General features: G+C 45.4%; 2 protein-coding genes and 1 long non-coding RNA gene across 3 annotated transcripts in view; 2 read left to right on the plus strand and 1 right to left on the minus strand.

Annotated features, from left to right (window-relative positions):
• Window positions 1-76: 76 nt before the first annotated feature.
• LOC130193143 (kelch-like protein 10) lies at window positions 77-20,018 on the minus strand. The gene is made up of 3 exons (XM_056413529.1): window positions 19,919-20,018; window positions 611-760; window positions 77-473 (listed from the first exon to the last, which is right to left on the minus strand). Exons 2-3 carry the CDS (start codon window positions 677-679, stop codon window positions 132-134), a joined length of 411 nt encoding a protein of 136 aa, XP_056269504.1. The 5' UTR covers window positions 680-760; window positions 19,919-20,018; the 3' UTR covers window positions 77-131.
• On the plus strand, window positions 3,074-4,389 carry LOC130193144 (uncharacterized). Its single transcript, XR_008831517.1, has 2 exons — window positions 3,074-3,140; window positions 3,709-4,389. It is a non-coding gene; the product is annotated as an uncharacterized LOC130193144 (long non-coding RNA).
• A 1,085-nt stretch (window positions 20,019-21,103) lies between the features above and the next one.
• LOC130192850 (mothers against decapentaplegic homolog 6-like) overlaps window positions 21,104-27,733 on the plus strand; it is a 29,829-nt gene continuing 23,199 nt past the window's right edge. The window contains exons 1-3 of the mRNA XM_056413028.1: window positions 21,104-22,563; window positions 24,349-24,402; window positions 24,888-24,965. Coding sequence (XP_056269003.1) covers window positions 21,819-22,563; window positions 24,349-24,402; window positions 24,888-24,965 — 877 coding nt within the window. The 5' untranslated portion in view covers window positions 21,104-21,818. The remainder of the gene's footprint in view (window positions 22,564-24,348; window positions 24,403-24,887; window positions 24,966-27,733) is intronic.

The following is a 27,733-nucleotide window of genomic DNA, read 5'->3' on the forward strand; positions in this document are numbered from 1 at the left end:
CAATATTGTGTGTATTCTGTGTATTTGCAAGTTAAACAAAATCTCTGGAGTGACAACAGATTAATGCACAAAGAAATTGTATTTCTCTTTTGTAGTTTTAAGTCTTAAAACCGGGTGCATGATGGTACAGTTCAGGTGTGTTCGTTCGAGTTTGCATCCCTGTGTAAAAACGGCAGGGCGTCCCGGGGAATAGTGTACTCGGCCATGTTGGGGAGCCCGGACACCACACAGCAGCTCAGGGCACTGTGGAAAATGTCCATGTCACAAGCCTCCGTCCACTCATTAGTCGTCACGTCGTAGCTCTCGACGTTGTTGCCGTTGAAGCCCCCGACAACAAAGATCTGATCGTCGAGCACTTCGATGCCGAAGTTGCTGCGGGAAGTCAACATGGGGGTCACTTCGTGCCAGCTGTTGTTGACGGGGTTGTACGCCTCAGCAGTGCACAGACGGTTAATGCCGTCGAATCCGCCAACCTTTGGGACAACGAGTAAAATATATGGTGAAAGAAAAGAACACATATACAACTCGCACACAACTCTTCCTGATTCATCTGTTGACTGTTGACTAAACGTCACACAAGTTGCCGTGTCGCCGTTTCATGTGTACTTACTGCATAGACACAATCTGCATATGCAATGATGCCAACTCCGCTGCGCGGGCTGTTCATGAGGCTGATCATTGTCCACTGGTTGGTCTCCGGTATGGAGCATTCAGCTGTTTGCAGGCACTCGCTCCCATTGAACCCCCCACAAATGTAAACCTGGGGAGAACAGGAGGGGTTTTAACTAAAGAATCACTTCTCCTGGCTTCAACTCATTATAAATGATACGCTGGATGATTCCCATCATGGTATTTGTCTCTAATATCTAATACATTGCATTATTAAAGTTTCTCCATAAAGAAAGGGGGTTCCAGTTTATGTCAGTGCCATCCATATAATAAGTAGTTAAATGTGTTAAACATGTTTACCTTTCTACTTACGCCATACACATACAAATTAAACACAGTATGTAAAAGTGACACACATACACTAATATCACACACGCACCTCTTTTCACTAGACCAGTGGTCCCCAAACTACGGCCCTCGGGACGGATCCGGCCCGCCTCCCCATTTGGACCGGCCCCCTGAGCAATACCACAGACGCGTTCCTATTTATTATTTTGTTTCACCTGGCCCGCTGCCGTTGAGATTGCAGTGAGACGCGGAGAAAATGTGGAGTGGTGCTCTTCGCAATAGAACATCTTTGATGGGACGTGTCGCGTCTCGGCCAATCAGCGTTCAGATGTCGACAGCGTTTGGGAAGTTAGGTTAGCTTGAATGTTAGTCCGCTACATCTGCTGCTGTCACGCTGCACGGTGTATCGATACTAACAAAGTACCCGTACGTTAAAAACGATGTGATTTAGCATATTTTTGTATCGATACTTCATTAAAAGAGCGATCAGAGCGCACGCGCTGCTTCGTTCCGTTAAATGCTGTCTGCACGCGCAGCACTCACAGCGAGTGGCGCGCGCATCGCTGAGCCGTGATGCGCGCACACAGGTGAGCACATTCTCACTAGCACCCCCCCACCCGGCTGGCCCTCCAGCAGCCAAGGCAAACGTTATGTGGCCCTCTTAGGAAAAAGTTTGGGGACCCCTGCAGTAGACGCTCCCGTTGAGGGCCGTGGTAGGCGCGGGGCCGCTCCCATTCGTCCGTCACGTTGAACCAGCAGTTGGCGCGGATGTCGTACGCCTCCATGCCGTTGGTGGGATTGCCGCCGCTCCAGCCTCCGATGGCCAGCAGGATGGCGTTCGGCAGGCGAGGGCCTTAAAAGAGCCTGAGCCTGACCTTCTGTTTAGCTAACTATGTGTCGGCCAGAACAGCAAGCTTGCACATCTCTTCACGTCTCCATTGTGCAGACATGTTTGTCCAAAGCATGTTTTAATTACTTTACTCCTTCTGACATTTGCATTTTTCTGGTCACGCATTATATCGACACACACAAATGCTAGCACAAGTTATTGACTGTACATGCTAGCTTAGAACGTTAGCCACATGGCAGCCCTACCCACATACATCGACACATGGACATACAAAATAACTTAAATTGCAAGTAGATAATGCCTACATGATAATACATTGACTTTCCATGTATTTCAAATAACTTCAGTTTAAATTTGAACCAAAACTACGAAAGTGCAAAGAGCAGAGTGGAAACGTGGCTTACCCCGAAAAGTCCCGACACTAAGACGAAGTAAAGCTAACGGAACAGTGAGATAAATGCAGTCAAAATAAAATGCTCTCGACATTTCACGACAACCCCCACATATTTCTCTGTATTTAAAAGTGTCTAACCTTAATATGAAGCCCAATACACTTGTTTAAATAATTTAATAAACACATTTGGGCGAAATGGCAGTAATAAACGAAAAGAAAAGAAAATAGTGGACAACATAGGATAATTGTTAACCTGCCTTCAAAATAAATGTCTGTGCTCTACCATTACAGAATTCTTTTAAAAAATTACAATTACGGTTCATAATATAACGTGATTGCAACGTGTGTTGATTATTTTATTTTCTTAATGAGAAAAATGTCACTATTCATCCTACTTGGCTAACACCAGAGTCTTTGGCTAGCAAAACATTCTTTATGCTATTCGGTTAGCTAAACATGGTGAGCTGGATAGCTACCTAATGTTAGCTAACCATCAAGAATATACCTTTTCCAACGTTAATGTTGCCTGTAGAAATACACACTAGGGTAGAACATTTAATGAAGAGACATATGCTGAGACATACTTACACACGTATCTTCCTAGTCACAGTTGGAATGATGTCCGAACATGTCCAGTCCACAGAAAAGAGTCTGAGGCTGTGTCTACTACCGCGCACTTGAGCACTTCGAGCACTGACTTTCAGTGCTCGAAGTGCTACTGAAAAAACCAGCAGAATTCAGTGCACTGAAAGTACCCGGATGGTGCACTGCAAACGGGCAAAACATGTAGTGTAAAACGATGGACACTACTCGCTCTAAACGGCCGCCATCTTGGCGATGTAGCGGAAGAGGAGGAGCCATTTCGCCAGCTTTTCATTTTATTTCTATAACAATGGCGGACAGCACAAGCGGTAGACCACGAAGCTACAGACCGTAAATGTAAGTATCAGCGGTAGTTACACATTGTACTGGGATTACAATGTACTACTAACATGCCATTCTCAGATTAGTGAGCATAGCTAGGTAGCATTAGATGCCATTGGATCTGCATGGCAGTTATGATAAACTAGCTGGGTAATCCACCACCCGGCCAGTCCGACGAAGGTGCACTTTTATCGGACACTTTTCGCTTGACGAGCGGGGGCAGGTCGGCTCCAGGCGCTTGCTCCAGCGGCAAGTCCGACGACAGATAGCTATGTCAGTCATCGGACAGTGTTAAACAACGGCTGTTCTGTTAACCAATCGAAATAGCAATTTTAATAATGGATTAACAATGGATATGCTCAGTTTAATAACGGGTTAACATGACACCGCGAACGTTTGCACACACGCCGCCCGATAATTAATACCGTTACGATAGCTATCTAAGCTTGTCCTTCTTGAAATAATTGTAGCTTTCAATCATTGTTGTGTTTTTTTTTTTATGTCGTGTATGTATTAATTTAAATGTAATCGTGGTCTGGGACAGAGCACTGAATGGCTATCCTATTTCTGTTTCCTGCCCCAGAGACGTTTCCTGGAGGTGCTGGTGCTGGTCCTCTGCTGCCCTCCCGACATCTGCATCTGGCTCCAATGACCTCTGGCACCTCACATCCACCTCCAGGGCCTTTAAGAAGATGGACCGCCATCGCGTCTTCAGTATCCCGAAGGACCTCTCCACAACACAACACACCTGGCCTTTGACAGGCAGCAGTTGTAGCGTGCTTGGAGGTGGACAGGCTGCCTGAAGGGGGTCATGAGGCAGATGGGTTGGGACAGGCAGGGGTAGCCACCATCCCCAAGGATACAGTATCCTGGTGGAGGGTATGACTGCTCATAGAAGATGGGGCTGTTATTCAGGACCCTGGCATCATGCACTGAGCCCGGGGCCTGTCGAAGGCCCTGGCCACCACCCGATAGGAGGTGGCGCTGGCAAGCCAAAAAATAAAAACTAGACAGGAGATCTCAGGGCCCCAACCGTGGTCAGTCAGTGCCCAGCACAGCCATGAGGGCGTTGAATGACTCTGGTGAGCCTGAAGTCCACCCTCATGTCACTGTGGCCATCACAACACAACGCCAGCAGTGGCATTGCAACATTGATACGGCAGCGCCGCCTGGGACTGGGTGGCTGCTGTAGAGTGTGTGGGGAGGGAAAGGGAAGATTATATTAATATGTAAGTCATTTTATCAATAAAATGTTGTCATTGAGGTTTTGTAGTCTTTTATTGCGTTTTCTGATTTATATTAGAATTGATGCATGTTTGTAACAATCATTAATATGCCTGTGTGTTCAATTGGTCATTGATTCCTGTATCAGGGTGAACTTCATTACAACAGAGATGTGTATAAAAGTACAGTCAGTCAAAGTAGGCCTATTACTGTGTGAATTCAAGCAGATGATGCCTTTCATTTCAGTGGATAATTCTTTAAACTAATTGGAATCTAGGGACAAACATGTACAGATTTGTCATGTTTTATTTCCATATGGTGTGTATGTGGATTGCAAAGAAGAAGGCTACTTCTGACAAAGATAATTGAGAATTTAGCATACCTAGCGAGGAGAATTTAATTGCAACTACTACATGAAGCTATGCTGTGAAGGTAAGGCAAAATCACAATTAAATTTACATATACCATCTCGACTTCAGCCAGAAGGCGGAGGCTCCTGCCGCGATTGTGGAGGTATCGCAGTTTCCACATGGGGTGGAGAAAGGGGTAAACAAGGGACAACAAGAGGGCAAGAAGTGCATTCATTTTGTCAGTTTAAGGGTTAGGGTATCGCAAGCAGATTTGCATACGTCACTCCCGGCTTAATTTCGCGGGTGCCGTGAACAGATTTGCGTCCGTCACTTCCGCCAAGTGGTTAACGGTTAAGTGTTCCATTTGAGACAGCACTTCATCAGCGACGCAGTGTACTTCGTTAAGTGCGCGGTAGTAGACACAGCCTGAGTGTTTGTCTGGCTGCGTCAAACAATCTCCCGCCTCTTTCAAACATGCAGCCTTCTGGGGGATGGGCAGGGATGGATTAACCAACGGGCCTACCAGGCCCAGGCCCAGGGGCCCATGAGCTCAGGGGGCCCCTGGGCCTGAGCCTCCGCGCGTGACGTCGCTGTGATTAACATTGTATTGATATGAATATGATGATATGACACGATGCGCCGTAGCCAGTATATGCTAGGCTTAAGTCATTCATGTCAGTAACAGGGCCCCAATAGTCCTACTGAGGGATGGATTACCGAACGAGCCTACCGGCACCAGGGGCCCGTGAGCTCAGGGGGCCCATGAGCTCAGGGGGCCAATGAGCTCAGGGGCCCGTGAGTTCAGGGGGCCCGTGAGCTCAGGGGGCCCATGAGCTCAGGGGCCCAGTCCTGAGACAATCCCCCACAGCCCCACCAACAAGCCACAGACCATCAGCCCACCCTCCCCCAGCCCATCAGGGGCTCACACCTCTGGAGCACCCTCCATCAACTCAGCGACGCCCCTCGTCATCCTGGAGAGAGCCGTCAACAGGCTGTTTAAAAAGCAGAACCCCCGCAAAGCAGCGGGCCCGGACTCCGTCTCCCCCTCCACCCTGAAGCACTGTGCTGACCAGCTGTCTCCGGTGTTCACCGACATCTTCAACACCTCCCTGGAGACATGCCACGTTCCAGCCTGCTTCAAGGCCTCCACCATCATCCCGTCCCAAAAACCCAAGATCACAGGACTCAATGACTACAGGCCCATCGCCCTGACCTCTGTGGTCATGAAGTCCTTTGACGCTTGGTCCTGTCACACCTCAAGACCATCACCGACCCACTCCTGGACCCCTGCAGTTCGCCTACAGAGCCAACAGGTCTGCAGGCGATGCAGTCAACATGGCCCTTCACTACATCCTCCAGCATCTGGACTCCCGAGGAACCTCGCCCAGGATCCTGTTTGTGGACTTCAGCTCTGCCTTCAATACAATCATCCCGTCCCTGCTGCAGGACAAGCTCTCCCAGCTGCACGTGCCCGACTCCACCTGCAGGTGGATCACAGACTTCCTGACCGACAGGAAGCAGCACGTGAGGCTGGGGAAACACGTCTCAGGCTCCCGGACCACCAGCACGGGTTCCCCCAAGGCTGTGTTCTCTCCCTCTGCTGTTCTCCTGTACACCAACAGCTGCACCTCCAGTCACCAGTCCGTCAAGCTCCTAAAGTTCGCGGATGACACCACCCTCATTGGACTCATCTCTGGCGGGTACGAGACCGCCTACAGGTGGGAGACTGACCACCTGGTGACCTGGTGCAGCCAGAACAACCTGGAGCTCAACGCTCTGAAGACAGTGGAGATGGTTGTGGATTTCAGGAGGAACGCAGCCCCACCCGCCCCTCTCATCCTGTGTGACTCCCCCGTCGACGCTGTGGAGTCCTACCGCTTCCTGGGCTCCATCATCTCCCAGGACCTCAAGTGGGAACTGAACATCGGCTCCATCACCAAGAAGGCCCAGCAGAGGATGTTCTTCCTGAGGCAGCTGAGGAAATTCAACCTGCCAGTGAAGATGATGGTGCAATTCTACACGGCCATCGTTGAGTCCATCATCTGCTCCTCCATCACCGTCTGGCACCCTGCAGCCACAGCCAAAGACAAGCGCAGGCTGCAGAGCATCATCCGCTCGGCCGAGAGGGTTATCGGCTGCAATCTGCCTTCCCTCCAGGTCCTGTTCACCTCCAGGTCACTGAAGCGGGCCAGAAAGATTGTCGCCGACCCCTCCCACCCTGGACACTCCCTGTTCGAGTCCCTCCCTCGGGAGGAGGCTGCGTCCATCATGACCACGACCTCCCGCCACACCAATAGCTTTTTCCCGTCGGCGGTCGGGCTCATCAATGGACCCCGGGACTGACTGACTGTCACCCCCAGGACTACCACCTCTTCTTCCACCTTCCTCTCTCCTCCTTCTTCCCGCTCCTTCCTCTTCCTCCTCCTCCCTCTTCCTCCCACTCCTCCTCCCTCCTCCTTCTTCTTCCCTCCTCCACACACGTCACTTTAACATGCACTTTAACTAAAACACACCACTTGAAGCACACACCCAAACACTCTCACATTATTTGTTGTCTTTCCGTCGCGTTGATTGTTGTTTGTCATGTCCAAATGTTGCACCTTCCACCAAAAAAAATTCCTCGTTTGTTTGTGAAAACATTCATTCTTTGGCAATAAACCTGTTTCTGATTCTGATTCTGATTCTGATGTCAGTAACAGGGCCCCAATAGTCCTACTGAGGGATGGATTACCGAACGAGCCTACCGGCACCAGGGGCCCATGAGCTCAGGGGGCCCCTAAGCCAGAGCCTCTGCGTGAAATAGCTGTTATTAACTTTGTATTGATATGATGATATGACACGATGCGCCATAGCCGGTATATGCTAGGCTTAAGTCATTCATGTCATGGTCATATAATTCGCGTTATGTTGTCTGCTCAGCTCCGGTATCATTGTTCCATACGGACTGTTTTGTTAGCGATGGGGGGGGGGGGGGGGGCCTTGACACGTCCAGGCCCAGGGGCCCGTGGTTTCTTAATCCGTCCATGGGGATGGGTAACACTAGCTGTTGTGTAAAATCAACACTGTAGAGTTGTTTGCAGATTATGACATTTGACTCCCTGTATTAACACCAACTCATTTTGAACAATAACTCTCTTGGTGTTGATTAACGCTAAACCTGAGTTGAAATAACTCTATATTTTAACACTCAACCCTAACACTGAAAATCCAACACTTTTGATTTTGCTGTGTATATACAATTATGTGTATGATTATTTTATTTTTGAATTGTGTGTATATATATTAGGGCTGTCAATCGATTTAAAAAAAATTAACTAATTAATCGCACATTTTGAAATTCATTAATCGCGATTAATCGCAATTAAAAGTTAAAAGTTCATTCTTTTTAAAGACCAAACTTCACACAGAGCTGTGTTTTCAAAGAGGCTCCTACCTATAAAGTGCCAGCGAGGTATTTAATATTGTGGATGATAAATTGTTTCTTCAGTGAAACATCAGATTAGTAAAAAAAAAAAAAATATTGAGACCCCATTGGTCCTGTCATCTTTAACATTGAACAGCAGCAGAACCAGTGGCCTTGGTAACTGACTGACATTCACATATGTGACGTTAACCCTCTGGAGGCTGGGCTCATTTGATACATTTTACAACAACAACAAAAATTCACCTTTTAAAGGCGTTTGCATATGACACATACCCCCACGTGTTATACATCAAACATTGCAGAACAATCTCAGCTCTATTCAATGAGGCTCAGTTGTCCTCATGCCGTGTTCTCTGCTCTCTGACTGACAGGCTGCTATAGAGTCTCACCTGTGGTGGGAGGTCCTTTGTGATTTACTGAGTGTTCATTGGTTGTTTTTTTCCCAAAATGTTGACAGACAAACGGATTGACCAATCACGGTGAAGGTTTCGTGTGACGAGTTATTTCCGCGCCGCGTCACCCGACACGTCGCCCCTCCGTTCCTCTGTGTATCAGAGGGGGAGACGGGAGGAAGGAGCGGAGGAGGAAACCCGACTGATTCATCCACGAGTTTAAACTGATTTCTGCTCCTTATTTTCGCGGAGAAATAATTGTTTTAAAAACGGAAACAGTGTTAAACCGTACTGCCGCGGTTTGACACTCGGTTTGAGTGTAAAAACTTCAACGAACACCGGAAGTAAACAAAGTTGCGTTAAAATATTTTAGTGCGGCCAAATTAATCTCATAGATTAACGCGTTAACGCTGACAGCCCTAATATATATATATACACAAACATAATTCAAAATAATAAGATTTAATGGATCATGAAAAAAACAGGGTTGTCATATTTTGTTTGACTGTAAAATAATTTACAGTGAATAATTGGAGTAAACTCATGAGCAAGAACAGCTGATGTGGTGACGTCATCAAGAAAGCTGCTGTTCCAATCGCAGAAAAACCGTCCTCCGGTCCTTCAGAGTCTGGACTCCCAAGACCAGACTCCAAAAGAACACAAGTCTGTACTCTGTACTTTGAATTGAGAAATGGCTAGTGTGTCATTTGGTAGACTCTTAATCACTCCCTGGTAGTGGTCAATTAAGATGATGATTGTAGCCTCAGACCAATTTTAAGCATTGTCCTCAATTAAATATGTTGTGGTCATTAGGGATCGCTGGTTTGATGAGTTGAGTCAGATGCTGTTGTGAATAGGTTGTGGGGGATAGTTTTTACTCACATGTTCGAGGTGGTGAGCTTTTCTGATTATATTGTAGAAAATTCTAAATTTTTCTGGGAAATCTGGGTAGTCTTGTTCCTTTTTCCTCCCGGTCCTCCCTTCTCCTGTTTCATCTCTCTGTCCCCGTTGTTGTGGTGTGTCTTAAGTTGGGGTGCGCTCACAGGTTTGTTTTCGCGTGCCGCTGGTCTTCCTGTCGTTCCGTGTTGAATCTCCATGGTTTCCAATCTTCCTTTTCCTTCCATACATGTCTCCGGTATGGGTCCTGGGTCCTCCTGTCTTCCTGTTGTGTAGTGCAGAGGTTCTCAAATAGGCACAAAGAGGTCGGGTGATAGTGAATCCCCCCGTCTCACGCCCCTGTCCACCTTAAAAAATTCTGATCAGTGACCATTCACTCTGACTTTTGATCTTGGGATATTCCTTCTTTTTATTGGAGGCGACATACTTTCATTTTATCTGTGAGTCCATGTAAACAATACCTTGTTTAATCCTTTTAAAGAATTAGTTTAACCCTTGTGTTGCCTTAGGGTCATTTTGACCCGAATCATTATTACACCCTCCCCCCGCCTTTGGGTCATTTTGACCCGATTCAATGTTTCACCCTCCTGTTACCTTTATATTTACTAACATATTTTACCCTTTGCGTTCAATTTGACGCCAGCAATTAAAACCTCCAGAAAATTATTAGAATTAATATTGTTTTCCAAGTTTAAGTGTGAGGCACTTTATGTTTGTTTGTTGACTACCGAAAGAACACCGACATTAAACATTGAATGGGGTCAAATTAATCCTAAAGCGGGGGGAGGGTGTAATATTGATTCGGGTCAAAATGACCCTAAGGCAACACATGGGTTAAACTTCCTGCTCAATATTTGATTAGATTGAATTGAAGACGTGAGCACTGCAGCCAATCAATGATGTGGCAGCGTCACGCTTCAGAGGACAGTCAGCAGGTTGTTATTTATTAGAATTGTTAATACAATTTGAGATTATGTCAGACAAATTAAGTGGAACATCACATTAATGTTACTGGACATCATCACCTGTCTCTTTTTCCAGTGGCTCTTAAAACTGCTCACATATTTGAGATTAGAGATTTTGGATTGAAGCTGACAAATCAGTGCCTAGATGACAGTTTAATCCCCAAAATACAGTAGAAATGACGACCACGTTTCTGTTTCCATCCGGTGAGTTGAGCCTCATCCTCGGGGGTAAAAAATTTATTTTTCATCAAGTCTGCTAAGTGACTTTTTATTCTTTCTTTCCAGTGTTTACAAAGTGCATTTAGAGATTATGTTCATGCTCCCACGTGAGTGGGCTGTCAAAGCCCGGATCTGCTCCCAATATAATTACAGATTTCTCCTTATTGTTTCATCCTCAACTCAACAAGCAAAAACCTGTAGTCAGGTTTACAAAAGGAATCACTGTGATGCTGTGAATCCTGTTGAAAGGAAACGACGCAGAAAGGCATTTTACAAAGTTGGCCGTGATTTATTACATGCAATAATTCAAACGCCTCTTTTTTTTACCTAACTTTGAAACTGATCCTTAAGTCTCTAAAAGTTTTCTTTCGAAATGACTGCTTTTACTTTGCATGCATCTTGCCCTCCTTCATTCCTGCCGTGTGGTCCTATACTGTCTCTATTATAGGGTTATAAACAAAGAAACCAAAATTAGAGCAGCACGGCATCCAGTTGTCAGGGCCAATCCCAGATGTGGGCTTTGAGAGGGACCATGTTGCAGTGTAATTTAGCACTGGGGCCCTTTCTGCATGTAATCCCACCCCCTCAAAAATCACATATGCACTTTGTGTTTTCTAGCAGTTTTTAGGCAGTAGAAATGTGCAGAAATGGAGATTTTACAAGTTTATCGGAATCACTCGAACTCCAGTGAATGCTTTAAAAAAGAAAAATCCCTGTGGCTGGAAAAATAAACTTTTCATATGCAAACTTTCTTATTCTTTTTTTCTTTTATCAATAACACAGCATTGTCTCTGCTTTGAGGCACAACACAAAATAAGTCCCTGCCTTTGGCTGCTGATTTAAGATGGAGAGAAAAGAAAAAGACAGTGGGAGAGAGAGGATTCTTGTTTACCGCGACAGTAAAACAAAAACAAAAGAGAGTTCATCCTGACGAGATGTAATGAGGGAGTCGAAGCTGCATTACATTTTCCAGGCTTTTTTGTGAGAAAAACAAATATATATATATTATACAAGCCAGAGAAAATAAATGCTTAAGTTAACAAAAAGCATTAAACCTGAGATAGAGAGTTGAAGTGGAGCCTTTTGTCTCGTTGGCTCCAGCAGATCACGGCCTTCACATTTTAGATCCCTTTACACTCACTGAGCCAGACAAAACAGGAAATTGGGGGGCATTTGGGCAACCGTCGAGCCTTTGACCCTTGAACCACAGCGCTGCCTGTCTTTTGAAGTGAAGAGAGGGAATCACAAGCAATTACATGCGATGCAGAGTGCCTTCCCTTGAACATTTCGCCTCCGCTGTGTAAACAGAATCAGAGCTCTCCGAGTGTGTTTGGCAGAGCGGTGGGTGTAGTCTGCTTAACGTTTATGATCTATGCTGCGTTTTGGCCTTGTTTTGACACAAACCAAACTGACCCGAAGCACCTCTCTCACAGTGTGGGTCGCAGCAAAAGGACTGGCTGGAGTTAGTCGTCGTGCTTCATCTTGCTAACCAGATCCAAGCATTGTCTTTTCCAGCATTATATACTTTAACTTTTTTTTAAAAACGACAACAGCCAGGCGGCGTTCACAGCTCCCGACGTGGCCTTAAAAGGAACGTTTTTTTCAAGAATTCCTGCTGCATTTGACTATGTGTGTGTGTGTGTTTGTGCATGCTTGTGTGTGTTTGTGTATGCTTGTGTGTTTGACCTGGTGGCAAATGCTCAATCCTCCTCAGAGATTGTCACCTCTGTTTAACATCTCACTCGGCTATGGAAAAGCATGCTTTTAGACTATAACGTATCTAAATAAGAATTAAGTGTCTGCACATAAACACCTCCCTGGAAAACGATCTATCTCCTCGTCATACTGCTACTTGAATCAAAAATAATTGTAGTTCAAATGTAGCACTGCTGCCAACTTGTGATCCTCACTGTAAGGCAACACTTCTTTTTAGATGGTCTCGTGTTAATATGAATCTAAATATAAGGTGCTACGTCTTAAGACACAGTCACCGACTGCATCTGTGCCTGATGGGTGCGTTTAAAGGGGAACTCCACCGATTTTACACAGACTGTTTGCAGGTCTAAGGGGAGTTTTATTACATAATGTGAACACATTTGTATGAAGCCTTTTGTGGCTCCAGAAGGAGCCGTGTGCAATCTGATAAGTTGCCTCGAGTCAACATCATTGGGGATATATACACTGCACTGTGTTTGCAAAAAGAGATAAATATGTTTTGGCGTGGAGCTAGAAAGACGTGAGTTTTCCAGACCCATGTGGTCCGCTCCTCCTCTCGGTTGAGGCCAGCACTTCAATCTCAGACCAAATTGTCGGCAGTTGAGTTGTATTGTGGGTAATGTAGGCACACAGTTCTGACAAGGAATAGGAGTGCAGCAAATCAATTTATTGGGATATTAGAATATCATAGCCCATCCAGAGCAAGGGGAATGAAATGGTGGCAGCTGTAGCTCAGTGGGGTAAGGGGGTCGTCCTGCAACCCCAAGGTTGTCGTTTCGATCCCCGCTCTCCCCATTAGTTTCAAGTCGATGTATCCTTGAGCAAGGCACTGAACCCCCAGTTGCTCCCCGGGTGCTTCACTGCAGCCCACTGCTCCTTAATAACTAAGGATGGGTTAAATGCAGAGAACACATTTCGTTGCATGTGTACTTGTACTCTGTGCAATGACAATAGATTGAATCCAATCCAATCCAAAATGCAATGTTACTAACACTTTGCCACAAAGACTCAGAGCAGCACAGAAAAGCTACGTTCTAAATTGTGCGACTAAGGTCAGCGGGGCGGAAGCCTCCCGACTGAGACGAAAAGCACACAACCGCAACGTTCCTGCCCGTGACCTTCGCATCGTCGTCTCCTCGAATGTTTCCTGTCTTTCTGTCTGCGATCGAATGACGAATACATCGAGCGATAAAGCCCAATCGCGTATATACAACAAACAAGACATGTGTCGGTTCCCCACAAAGGGGGTTTAAAGCGAGACTTGAAAGTGAAGGCAGCGCCGGCAGGTACTGAGAGCTCGGGCCTCAGTTCAGCTCTTACAGACTCTGAAAATCATCAACATCAAGACTTTGAAACATCCTGAGGATCACACGGTTTGTTTTCGTCATCACTCTCAGTTCAGCTGTGTGATGTCATTTATACGAAGTTACTCACCGCTGTTAAAGCCAGACTCCTCATTGGCAGGGTTATTGCACTTGAGGGCATAAAAATCGTGTTTTGTCCGTGTACATTCGCTGGCTAAAGCAACGCCACGCAGCTGCAGACTCACGAAGAAATGCTGTAACTGTCAGTGCGAGTTAGCATCAGATTATTCTTGATTCGGAGAAACGTCATCGACGTGAAGCGCTTCATTTGTGGATGTGTGTATCTGAAGCGATTGAAGAACAAATCCACAGACGTATTCTTCCTGGTCCCAGCCCACATCGATTCTACATCTATTCATTACATTGTTTGGTTGTTTGTGTTTTCTTTTTCTATTTTTGTTCTTCTTTTTTTTTTTAAATGGTCCTCCTCCGTGAGGGACCACAGCCATTAGTTGCAGCGGTGGCGCCACTGTCCACATGACTCCGGCTGAACCAGGATCAGCGAGGGACAGGCTCCATCCCACTGGGTTCCCTTCCCCTTCCTTTGTTTTCCTCCCGTTTCCTTCCTCGTTTTCTCAGATACTGTTCCCCCCCGATGGAAGCCTAAACAAAATACAATACTGTGAAAGTAAACAAACGCGAAAATATCATGTCCCACCGCCTCGGCCCTTACCAAAACCAGACAGGGCGTCGCGAGGATCCCAGGACAGGGACAGGAACAGGGACTCTGTGTGGTTTGTTACTGGTGAAGCAAAAGACACGTGGATTATTGTATTCTGCATATGTTCACAGAATTCAAGTGAGCGTGCTTAGTAAAAAAAAAGAAACATGGTGGCTTAAAGATTGGATGACAGGTAGGTGGTTTTGCCTCTGGCGCCAATAAAAAGAGCTGCATGGCCACTTTTGTGTTGACTTGAGTTTTACATTTACAGATTTACATCAGATCTTAAATCCTGAGCTCACACACAGTTCCCAACCTCCAATGCCCAAATAGCTGTTATCAAAAAGTGTTCTTGAATTTAATGTTCTTGAGTTGTTGAGTCTTTTCTATGATGGTGTGTCCAATGCACTGGTTGATAAGGAAGGAAACTGTCAAAACTCACTCTAAATATCATACTAAGTTTAATGGTATACCAAATTGAGGGGAATTTAATCTGTAGGACAAGACGAAATATGATGCATCCTATCTGATCATTAATAATGACCTTATGGTCTGTGGCATAAGGACTCACTAGAAATAGTCAACATGTGAGTCTGCATTGGTGCAAGTAAACACTTGAATAACGTCTGTGCTCTGCAGCATCCATCAACCTGCCCAGTTGTTAACTTGGCTAATGCTTGCATTAACATTAATGAGCTTTTACACACTTTTTAACACAGCCCCTGTGTCCCCCCCCCCCCCCCTCCACCACTTCGATCCCATCCATCCTCGACCCACCTCATGCTATTGAGACCTGTAATGGAAGTCTTAGATTAATGGTTAATTTCCAGGAAACCCCTGTGTTCTGTCATAAAGTGCTTTCCATTAATTAGTGACTCTGTTTCTCAGAAGGGAGAGCACAGAAGAGTGATTAATGAGCCAACTAGTGCAGCCAGCGGCTCGCCTAGCTCCAGTGGCGAGCGTGAGAAGAGTCGGGCCCGCAGAGAGAGGGAAAGAAAATAAATATGTGTCCCTTGAAAAAAAAAAAAAATTAGAGAAAAAAAGTGCATGGAAATTCATTGAAAGGGTAGCTGAGTGCAGTTTCAAAGGGATTGTGGAACATTAGAGCTGAAGTGTGAGCGAGAGAGAGGGCAGAGAGAGGCTTGATTACGCCCTCTCTGGTGCCAGAAGTCCAGCAGACGGGGGATGGGTGTGTGCCGCTCAACGGAGAACTGTTATTGGGGAAGCGGTTCAGGCGACCTCTTGACTGCATTGGCTCTCGGAAGGTGGAAGGTTCATTCTCCTGAAGGTTGGGAGCAGAGACTCGGCTCTGAGGCGTAAAAAATGTGGGACTATACGCTGAATATTGATTCAACTTTGCATCCTCGGAGAAATTTTTAAAAAACAAAAAGCCATTCTGAACATTTAAACCGATGCACTTACCCGAAATTAATATCAGATGCTGTTTAATGTAATTGTTGAAGCGGTTGACATTTCCTCTGCCGACAATAGGAGATCGATACCACGTTCATGTATGAATGCTAAATATCAAGCTGTATAGCCAACAAGTTATAGCTTAAGAACCCGGCTAGCAGTTTGTCCTTGTTTTCTTTTTGCTAAGCTAAGCTAACCTGCTGCTAGCTGCAATTTAATATTTAAAGGAACGGTTTGACATTGTGGGAAATATGGTTATCCGTCTTCTTCCAGAGGATTAGATCAGATGATTGAAACCACCCTCATATGTGTTAAATATGAAGCTACAGTAGGCAGCCGTTTAGCTTAGCTTAGCATAAACACCGGAAACTGTCCCAACGTTGTTTGTTTAGTCTGTATAACAACCCAAATTAAAATTAATTAGTGGGCTGGTATATATATCTATAGATATATATTTATTTTACCATTGGACAGAGCCATGCTAGCTGCTTCCGTGTTTCAGTCGGGTCAACAGAATACAAGAGTGGCATCAATCTTCTCATCTAACGCCTCTGCAGGAAAGCGAATATGTGTCTTTCACCAAAATGTTGAACTATTCCTGCCGGATTTTCTCCAAAACGGATGAATATTTCCTCCGGCTAACGTTACTAGCCCGCGCCAGTATTTCTGTCCAGGGATTCCTATTCGGACGTCAGCATGGCCGCCTGGCATGAGTCCAGAGGTATGGCTCGACATTATCTCCAGCACCGCTGCATGTTTTGATAAGGGGGCCTCCTCGTCTCCCCCGTGCCGGCCTGTAAGTGGCTGGGAGTGAGCGGCATGTGCGTGCATGAATGTTTATGTACGCATGTGATCGAGCGTGCGTGTATGTTTGTGTGTGTGTGTGTGTGTGTGTGTGTGTGTGTGCGTGTGTGAGTGCAAAATAAACTGCCGCCTTGGTGGGGCAACACACTGTGTCTGGGGAGCCATTAGGGGAGCGATGAAGCTGATGACATGTTGTTCCTGCGACAGGCCGCCGGGCCCCAGAATCCTCTCTGGTGGAGCCCGCGGGTCTGCTGCTGCTGGACAGACACAAAGACGCAGGGACTGAGTTTATTTCGGGAGGTTGGTTTGGTGCCGGACACCCTGTCTACTCTCCCACCGACCTCCATACACCTCCACCCCCCCCCCCACCCCCCCTCCTCTTCTAACTCTCAAAACACACACACACACACATGGACACACTTTATCGCCAACACACACACGCGACCACTACGCTTTGACATGGCGCCAATAACAATTGTTGAACTGACAAGAAAAAAACAAGTTTTTGAATCATGTGTCTCCAATCCAGTCTAAATGAAGTACATTTTGATTATAGTGCTCTTATATTTTGACACATGTGTGTCCCTGGTTCAAATCCATCCGGTGACTCTTGACCTCTGACGCTCTACTGTATCTAATGGCATAAACATTTACAAAAGAATATGAATAAAATGTGTTTTACTCTTCTCATCTTTTTCTCTCCTTCCATTGTTAACTTGTATTTCTGTTTCAGGCATCAATGCACACACAACAGTAATAATGAGTGAGCAGGTAATTCAATGATGGTGTGGCATTATATATTATATATATATATTTTTTAAATGTTGTCAAGTGTCCAATAACCAATATCCCTCCGGTCAGCCGGCCGGTTTGTCCTCTTTATATATTAGTGATGCAGACAGCTTTCTAACTATTGATTCAGGTCATTTTAAGAGAGCTTTATTGTCGTTGTCTCTAATGTAATTACAGTTGCATTTCCAATCAGGCACAGAGATATGGAAATATGAATATTACAATATATACGGTAAAGAATCTTATTTGTGAACAATGCAAATGAATTACACTTGGTCTCTGTGTACATTAGCCACTCTATATGTACACATATTGCACATGTTTTATTGCATTGGAACTGTATTTATCGAACAATGCACCGGAGTGCCAGAGGATGTGATAGGGATGAAATATTATTCAGGTAATTGCCATCCGGTCTCCCACTAATTACCACCTGGTTAGACTGTGGGTTAAGTCTGTTGATGTCATTGCTGTGGTTATTATTACACCATTTTACAGTTGCATTTTTATATATATATATATATATATATATATACTTTATAGGGCAATATGACGAAGAGCAGATCCAACGGTTTTGTTCATTTCCTGTGTGAATGAGTGTCATGAGTATCATGATATTTTGAAAAGACTGTTTTGAAGTACTACATATTATTAGAATAATTATTCGTCTCATAAAATGCATCCAGACTTTCCGTTCACACCTGACCTGGAAGCAAAAGGTGGTGTTTCCACTTTGACAGCTTGTCAACTGAGTGTTGACTATTAGGAATGCACGTCACACCCACTTTGATTTATGTGTTTGACTCTCGGCTGACATAATAAACCACATCTGACTATTCTTTTCATTTTTTGATTCATGCAGAAAACAAAAATAAATAGAAACAACAACACCAGGGTTATTATCAATGCTGCTAAACTTCTCATGTGTCTGATATATATATATATATATATATTTTATATTTTTATTGTGAATAAAAAGGTTATATGGTTATATATTGTTTTAACGGCCAATAAATCCCCTGTGGCTGTCAGACCCAGTGGTGTTTTTGTTGCCACTGAAACATTCAACTGTAGACGAAGCTTTTCCAAAACACTTCCCTCTCTGGACCCGATTGAGTTACACAGAGAAACACATTTTAAACAGGTGCCCACTGCAGCCACACACAAACACACACAGACACACACACACACACACACACAACTCTCCTCTTCTCCTGTCATTGTAACTTGACTCCCATGTCCCTCACATACCCCAGTACAGTCCTGGTCCTGATACCCGGCACACATACTGTAACTGGAAGAGCCCCTGACACTCAGGGTGAACCCTTCTGATACGAGGTGTGAGCCTACCCCCACACACACACACACACACACACCGCCGGGGAGGCTGTCTGAATCCTTCTGTCGTAACAACGCTTGCAGAGTTGTTAAAATGACACTCTCGAGCCGTGGAAGTGGTCACATCGCCCCCCCCGCCCCCCCAGTCAACTCCACTGTGCTCCTTCCTAGTAATGTTTGGTCCCTCTCCTAAACTGTGTACAGTCACTCTTGTCACATATTTAGGGTTTGTAGTTTAAAGGCGCAGTGTGTATGATTTAGTGGCATCTAGTGGTGTGGTTGCAGATTTTTGCCGTGGGAAAATGTCCAACTTCACTTAATCGGTCCAAAAAATATATTATTTAGTTGTCGCAAATAATTTGTCATTGTTGAGCGTCTGAGCCTGTAATATAGGGGCTGGCCTAGGAATTAAATACGGTATAGTCTACCGTGCCAGTAGGTGGCGGTAGGTTACTTGAGCATTTAAGATGGTAGAATTAATTGTTTTGGTGTTGGTGTGCCGGAGTTCAACAAAGGTTGAAAAACACTGCCCTAACCAATCCCACGCCTAATGCTTGAACCCTAACCAATCCAACTAACCAAGGGAACGAGTACTAGCCAATCAGGCAGTGTGGGGCGTGTCATATACTTCCCCATAGCAGAATTTTATATTTAGTGACCCATTGCTGCCTTGCCCCACTTTGATATGTACACAGTTAGTTCACCTGAACGATATACCGTTATTTATGTTTTCAGACTCTTTTACTGAATTGTCTTCAAATCCTTTATTACGACTCTAATAGCATTGTTATATTGCAATTCATTCATGTACCTTTAAGTGCAGTAAAATGTGAAGAATTACAAAAATGCAAGTATTGTGATGATTAATAACATACACAATGTATTGTGATTATTATTAACTTTAGTTAAATACTTCATGATATAAATACTCAATGTGTTTATGTAAAAGCTTCACATCTACTTATTTCCAGAGGAAGATAATAGGTATTTTTAATATATTATATTTGATTGTATTACATGTATATGATATGACGGCAACATCATAAATAACAGTAATGATATGTACATCTCATATAGTCCAGAAGAATTCATAATCCTTAAATGTTATATTATTACAACGTATTATATTGTTGCTGTTGAGTTTTAGGGAATTTCTTTTCACAAGCACATTTAAAGACAATGAAGGCATTGTATTTGTATTTTTGTTGATGTATATCATAATCTGTATATTCACCCGTGCACGTTGTGGTTTCCACTGTGATGTCCGCGTGCAGAACGTTTCCAGAGCCGAGCAGGATGTTGCGTCTTTAAGAGTTAAGAGTTAAGAAACTTGAAACCAGCCGTGTTTGCGCAACAATCAGTGCGGCTCCCAGCCGCCAAAGTGTCTAGACTGGCACATGATGGCGGGAATCAACCAATGGCTCCAGAGCTCTCCTCTGGGGCCCCGAGAGAGAGAGGGAGGGAGAGAGAGGGGGAGAGAGAGAGAGAGGGGGGGGGGGAGAGAGGGGGAGGGAAAAGGAGAGAGAGATAGAGAGAAAAGGGAAGAGAGATAGCGAGAGAGAGAGAAAAAGGAAGAGAGAGAGAGAGAGAGAGGAAGAGAGAGAGACCGTAAATTCCAGCAGAAAGGAAAGCAGGCTCAGTGATTTGGGTTTCAAAATAAAAGCATCACGTTCAGGTTTTGGAAAACTACGTTTCTTTTTTTCTCAGTAGTTAACTAAAGTTAATAGGCTTTATTGGCATGAATGTTGCAAAGACAGTATTGCCAAAGCGTTATGACATAACAACATAACAATATACAATTCATATAGATAGATAGGTAACAATAATAATATAGCAAAGTAAGATCACTAAAGTAAATAATTTCAAATAAAACACAGTTGTGTTTCTGGACACACAATGTGTGTATATTCCTATAGTCTCTACTACGAATATACACTTTTAATCCTGACATAATTGATAAAAACGGTTTCATATGCTTGGTCAATCCTATATTCACATTTAAACAAATAGTTCTGCAAATTAAAACCCTAAATTTCCTTTAACATATCTTTAAATTCAACTTTTGTTTTTGCTTTTGCTTTTTTTATGAACACAGTACGCTTTGTTTTCTTCTATAAAACCAATTTAAAGTGACTTCACTTGTAGGGTTAGCAGCTTTATATGCAAGTCCGCATGTCTTTTTTAGAAGATGTATATTGATGCAGGTTTTTTTTAATATCACACAAGAAAGTCACCTTGATCTTAAACGTATTCTTTCTTGTAAGTGTTGACGTTTGTCTTCAACAATCTTCCAGACAATGTTCACCGTTAACGCTTTGTTTTGAAATTTCCAGTGGAATAAACCTGCTTTCATTCTGTTCGGCTTGACTGCGGCGTGTACAGCAGCGTGTGCATGCGCGTGTTTACGTGTTCGCGCGTGTGCACGCGTGTGTGTGCGCGTGTGTGTATGTGTGTGTACGTGTGTGTGTGTGTGTGTCCGAAAGAGACTTGCAGGGGAGTGGAGAGTGGAGTCATTCCAGCTCTCTTTAAAACAACTTCTCAGCAAGGAACCCGTCCCGGAGTTTGGCACCGGAGTCCCCGACTCAGCCCGGGACTCTGCAGCGGGATTATCGCCTCCACCACAGCTACGGAAACCATCGGGATTTCAGTTGTTGAGTGAGGATTTATTTCGAGGTGAAGGAAGGAATTTTATTTACAGTTCGAGAGCTTCACAAAGTTCAAGGAGAAACTCTGGAAACACTTTTGGGATTAATGTTTCGGATGCTCTTTTGTTGTTACTTCTGCTCCTGGAGAGGTCCAACTATGGTGTGTGGATTGTGTGCGGGATCTCCGCAGTGTTGGAGAGTTGAAGGCTTTGTGCGCGAGCTGGCACAAGTTGTGGCTTAATTGAGTTGGCGACAAGCAGGTCACTGCGCAGTGGCCGCGCGCAACCGTCTTCTGCAGACCTCCAGTGATGTTTTAATATTACTTTCTAATGCTGCGGGAGAGCCAGACAACGGTGACCACCGGCTGCGCACGCTGTGCGCACCGTGCACAAACCCACGGTCTTGCGCGACGAGCGTAAAATCGATGTGGCATCTCCCGAGACCCGGACGGGGCCGACAGGACACATCCGAAACGGTCTAGTTTGTCGTATGTTCAAGTCCAAACGCGCAGGTCTCGTACGGCGACTCTGGAGAAGCCGTCTGGTCACCGAGAGCGACGGGCGGGATGGAAGCAGACGAGGTGAGACGGGACGGAACGTCGGTCCGTGTGGCCGACACTCGGGGAAGCTCCACAGACACGAGCAGCGGTCGGTGACGCACACTGACCCGGCTGCGGGACTCTCGGGGGAGGCTGGAGACCTGACGGAGAGCGCCGAGAGGGAGGAAGAGGAGCAGCCGGACGATGACCGGGGCGCCATGTGCGTCCCGGAGCACAGAGGCTCCCCGCGGGGACAGGAGGGCGACAGTAGGACGGTGACGTGTTGTTTGTTTGGGGAATGGGATCTTAGACCCCGGAGCCCTTCTTGGGCCCCGAGAAAAGACGGCGGGTGCGCGTGTCATTGCGCGCCGAGGCACGCGGCGCTGGAGGAGGAACTCGCGAGCACCGCTCATGCTTTTCTGAAAAGACTCAAGGAGAGATCTCTGGACACCTTGGTGAAGGCCGTGGAGACAAAAGGAGGGTTACCCAGCGAGTGCGTCATGGTGCCCAGCACTGAGCTGCGGCTCGGGGCTCATCAAACCTCCCCCCAGTGGCTCGTGTCGAAGGTGTACCGCTGGAGCGACCTGGCGCTCTCGGCCCGGCTCAAAACGCTGAGCCACTGCCAGAGCTCCGGCGCAGGGGACGGCGCCAAGGTGTGCTGCAACCCCTATCACTACAGCCGCTTCTGTGGGCCAGGTAAGGACATCAACATGGGATGGGGGGAGGGGAAGGAGGGTATTGACGGGGGGGGGGGGGGGGCTTTAATTCAGAGGGGCCCGACTCGATCTAGAGGCGACCTTTCCCATTTAGAAAAAAAAGACCTTTCAACTTGTACATGCTCAAATGTACGAGTTACAACGAGAGTTATATACTCCGGTCGTTCTGTCCCATGAACGCAACATTGCCATCACCTTTCCCCCCATAATCAAGTTATAATCTCATAAAAAGTGAAGCGCATCATGGATCTACTTAAGATGTTATGCAGCGTGACTATTGATGTCGCAGCGTCGACATTAATGAGCACATCTGTCACAGTGGTGTGTTGCCCGCAGCCTTAAACGAAAGAATAATGTAGTTATTGTGTGATTGACGTGTCAAACGACGTCACAGTCACGAGAAACCAAACACCCCTTCTCAAGTCCCTTAGATGTTGTTGATGGAGACATTGTTTTACATTTGCAATAATATTTAAAAGCACACTGTGAAATCCCAGACAATAAACCTCGTGTATATATATATATATATTCTCTTCTCGTGTGTCACTGCCGGCCCCTGTAGTGTTATAACATTCCCATAACTCTGGCTTCTACTCTGGTCAACCATTACTTTGATTCCCCCCCCCCCCCTCCACATTCCAAACACATTACACATTTATTTAAATTTGCGCAAAAACTTCGCTGCTTCCCACATCGTCCAATTGAAGGTCGCTCTCAAGTTGCACTTAGACTCTCTTTTTTTCTCTCTGACAAGTAGGTCCTCCTCTTGTTATTTAGGTGAAGGAGTGCCGATAATATACAGTTTGCATAGTGCTGGCGCCAGACTGACTCGCTGGGTATCTGACTGACTGAGGACTCGGCAATTACTGGCTCTGCTCTTAAAGGGGCCGCAGCCACAAAAACCCATGTCCACTTTGGACTGAAGGGACTCTCCCAGCAGCATTTTGCGTCTACTTTACAGTTTTAAGTCACCCCCTGTGAGTCCGTGTCAATGAAAACTACTTTGCTGGAAAAGTTATGAAGATGTCATAAAAGCAGAGCATCATCCTGAACACGTTAGTCAAATATAAGACTCCGTTAATAAAAGAAAAGAAAAAAAGAAACACCAGAATGAAATGCTTGCTGGCTCAGATTGCGTTTGTGGAATTGTTCTTATTAGGAGTTCACAAGAAAGACTATGTATGATTATAGTGTTGCATTCATGTAATAAAATAGCTCCCCGGCTATAAGGAATGATGGTCTGTCGATGCACAGCCAACAGTGAACATATTACTGCATGAAAAAGAACATATGAAGAGCCACCATCTTTAGTCTATTCATTATCATTCGTGATATAAACCGGTGGGTCTCATGGTCCTCCTGAAGTGAAAAGGCTTTGTACGTAATGTGATTTAGATGAGACCACAGATACAGTCCATTTATTGTGCATTATACATTTTTTTAATGTTTTTTTGTTGCTGAAATGTTCTTCTTGGTTGACAAGGTTTTCTTTTATTGTGAAGGACTTATCGGTAGCGTTTTGGAACAGAAAATAAAGTCCGTGATACATTAAAGAAAATATTAAATTGTAGGCATTTCACATAACCCACAGCTTGTAGCGCTGACGTGCGAGCCTTGACGTTTGTGATTGTTTCATTCAGCAGCTAATAATACAACGCGAGGAGTGATTAGCTGCATACTTTTCTTCCTCAGCTGATGATTTAGCAGCGGGAGACCGGCGTACAGCCTTCAACTTAACCTTAATTAACTTTTGTTGTATTTCCAGATTCACCTCCTCCCCCATACTCTCTGTCCCGTACAGATGAACACAAGCCACTGGGTGAGTTTGGAGAAGAAGAAGAAGAAAAAAATGGCCACCACATTGCAAACCAGTAAATGACAGAGGGTGTCGTCACCATCATATTTTTGGACTGGAAACACAGATTATCTTTGAAAAGCTGCTCGTGTTGAAAAGCGACACAGAGTTAGTGGCGTCTTATCTGTGCTCATCTTCCCCTTTTGAAGAGTCTAGAGTTTATAAGAGGGAGGCTGTGTGTGTGCAGACAGACCGTCTGCTCCGAGACGTATTAAGGCTGCAGTTCTTTTTTTCTTCTTCATAATTCGTTCAGCAAAACATATAACTCAAAGGCCTTCAAATTATTTAGAAAAAACAAAATATGTATAATCATATAAAACATCAGCTCCTCACATGGAAGGAGCTGTAACCAGAAAATCAATTCATAAAATAACGATCGTCCACGGGAAAAAAAAAAAAAAAACCTCACTCTTCTACCTTCTGTGTGTGCTTGTTCTCCCCCTCCGCAGACTCAACGCTGTCTTACACTGAAACTGCGCCCCCCCGCTCCCCCGATCCGCCTCACATCACGCCGACAGACTACACAGGTGAGGAACTCGTACTGCGCATGAACATTGTGACCGGGTGCAGATGTTGGCTTCGGCAATAAGGTCTGATGTACGTCTGTATTCCCTGGAGAACTTTTGCAGTTGCACTTACAGACTCGCGCGCGCACACACACACACACACTCATGCACGTAGCGTGCATCCTCTCTGGACGTTGACGTGGAACAGTAAATCACGTTTACTGGTGGCTATTATGTTGTGCTTTCAAAGGCTGTTAAGACAAGCAAAAAACTCCAGCGCATAGAGCTTCTATTGTCAGAGAGGCATGGGGGGCTTGGTGGGGGTCTGGGGTCTCTCACTATCTAGATGCCACAGCAGTGTAGCCTCTCTCTCTCTCTTTCCCTGCTACGCCTCTCTCCTCCGCCGCGAAATATTTCCCCGGGATGAAGCTGCAATAAGATCCCCCCGCGCATACTCCCAATCCCCTTTTTGCCTCACGGTCCACCCATCCCCCCCCCCCCCTCCTCTCTCTCTTTTCCCTCTTTCTTCCCTCAAAATCCCTCCATTCCTCTTGGCAATTGAGCAGTGGAAAGAGGCTGGCATTTTGGGGGCGGGGGAGCCGAGCAGCTCTGATGAGGCGGAGGTGTAGAGTTTTTGTGTGCGTGTATATGTGGAAAGAGAGCGGGAGAGGGGGGGGGGGGGGGGGGCTGCAGTTGGACAGGAAACAGCCCCCTCTAGATGATGAAACTGGAGCTTTATTTGTTTACGCGCTGGGGTCGGGTGGAGAGGTCCTTGTAGCGTTAGAAGAAACCCACAAACCCACTCCGTGGAGCCTCTCTGGGCTCACTTGTGGACGGCGTTGAAAGGTGAGCGGAGCCCCTCTGAAGCCTGCGTGGCGTCGGCGCGGCATCACGGAGCCGTCTGGCCAATCGGCTGCCGCCCTCAGACACTTCCTTTGGTTCGACGGTGACCAGACACGTATTCTTGAAGTTTATGTTTTCAAGTTGAAATCCTTCATTGAGTTGTTATGTACGCTTTCCATGTGTAGGCCATTTGGGAATACTAAGCTCCTCCCACTGCACGTCTAAACAAGGAGGGGGGGGGGGGGAGATGCTTTCAGTACGACTTGGATTTGATTTTTTCAGCATTTATTTCCAAAAATGAGGGTTTAAATGGTGTATTAAAGGCTTGTTCAACCTCTTATTCATTTTTTAGCCTAAAAGGTGATACATTGAATTCATCGGGTGTAAAAAAAAGGACTTTATTAGATACCCATAGTTTGTACATTTTAGAATATAAACCTCAGTGTCACAATGGATGCCTCACGGCGCCGTTTAGAGTGTTTTTGTGTCGAGGTAAATAATCCAAAGTCTGTTCAGTCAAGATGAAGTTGTTGCTTATTTTAAGGTTTCTATTGTCTGCCTGGGGAAATGAATGGAAATAGATCCGTTTTCTTAAAATGTGTTGTGTGTTTGGGTAATTGTGTGTGTGTGTGTGTGTGTGTGGTCTCTGATCCCCCGCCCCCCACACAAGAACGCTGGAGCCGAGAACCGGAGCCCAGGCCAAGAGCTCGAGTCGGAAAAGAGACTAAACAGAGGCGGCCAGGAATTCTGCGTGTAGTTTTTTGTCAGGTTATAAGACTCCTCTCTTTTGAGTTACGGCCGGAATAACGAGCAGGAAATAAGCCGAACACGACGCTTGTATCAAAGAATTGTCCGTTTGCTTCAGAAAGTGAAAACCTTGATGTTTCTCAGATCTTTCGAGAGTGTGAATGGATCTTTTTTGTGCAGGTGATCCTCTAAAGCCGGCGATGCTTTCTTTAGAACAAAAGCAAACATTGAACATGTGTTCCGGCACTTCAGCATCTATTTTGTTTGTAGTCCTTTTAAATCTAGCCGAGCTTTTAAGGGGGGGAAAGGCGGCAGCAGGGTGTGGTCCTTACATACCTTTGCCCTGGCCTCTTTTATCATTCGATCAGTTAACGTTCCCTTTAAACCGCAGGAAACTGCTTTCAAAAGGGAAATGTCGAGCGTAAGTTTAGTATATCTACTCGGACAGACTCTAACACAACGTGTCATTCGGCTGCTTATTATCAGCGTGTGTGTGTTTGTGTGTCCGTGTGTGTGTGTGTGTGTGTGTGTTTGTGAGAGTGTGAGACAGGGGGGGGGAGAAAGGGAGGAATTTCTGTCTGACTCACTGATAAGATCGTCTCAGAGAACTCACATAGGGGTTCTTCAGGACGCACACACACACACATATAAACAGACATTCACCAATCACGCGATTAGCTGGAAGGGAGGCACAGTTCTGCTTTTTTACCGTCATAATTGATTTATAAGCTTTTTTCTCAACTATTTTCTACTCAACTATATTCTACTGCAAAAAAATTTGGTGGCTTTTCTTTCAGTACGTAACCAACATATCACAACTTAACTTAAAGTTAACACAGAATGAGCCTCCGAAAAGGAGTTCCCGAAACCGCTATTTTTATCATTTTAAAAAGCAATACGTTAACCGGTCCCATCGCAAAAGACGCTACTGCGGGTTCCCATGCCGACTGACGATAACGTTGGCGGCAATTTGAGCGTGACTTACTGGACGAAACAAAAAGAAACCAGCTCACGTGAACACAACCTGAGACTGAAGTGAGACGAGAGGGCAAAGTTAACGGGACACGGGGGAAAAAACAACCTTGGAAAAGTCATGAAAATAGCAGTTTCCAGGCGTATAGAAGTTTGGAAACAATAACTAAACCTTGGAAAAGTCGTGGAAATGTGCTTCACAAATAGCCGTGTCATAGAGTGTACGT

Source organism: Pseudoliparis swirei, chromosome 4 (assembly GCF_029220125.1).
Source record: "Pseudoliparis swirei isolate HS2019 ecotype Mariana Trench chromosome 4, NWPU_hadal_v1, whole genome shotgun sequence".
NCBI lineage: Eukaryota > Metazoa > Chordata > Actinopteri > Perciformes > Liparidae > Pseudoliparis > Pseudoliparis swirei.

Excerpts from the sequence above, each read along its gene's own strand:
- LOC130193143 (XM_056413529.1), bottom strand. The coding sequence starts at position 679 with ATGATCAGCCTCATGAACAGCCCGCGCAGCGGAGTTGGCATCATTGCA. Across the intron at positions 474-610 it reads ATGCAGATTGTGTCTATGCA|GTTGGCGGATTCGACGGCAT; the intron begins GTAAGTACACAT and ends GTTGTCCCAAAG.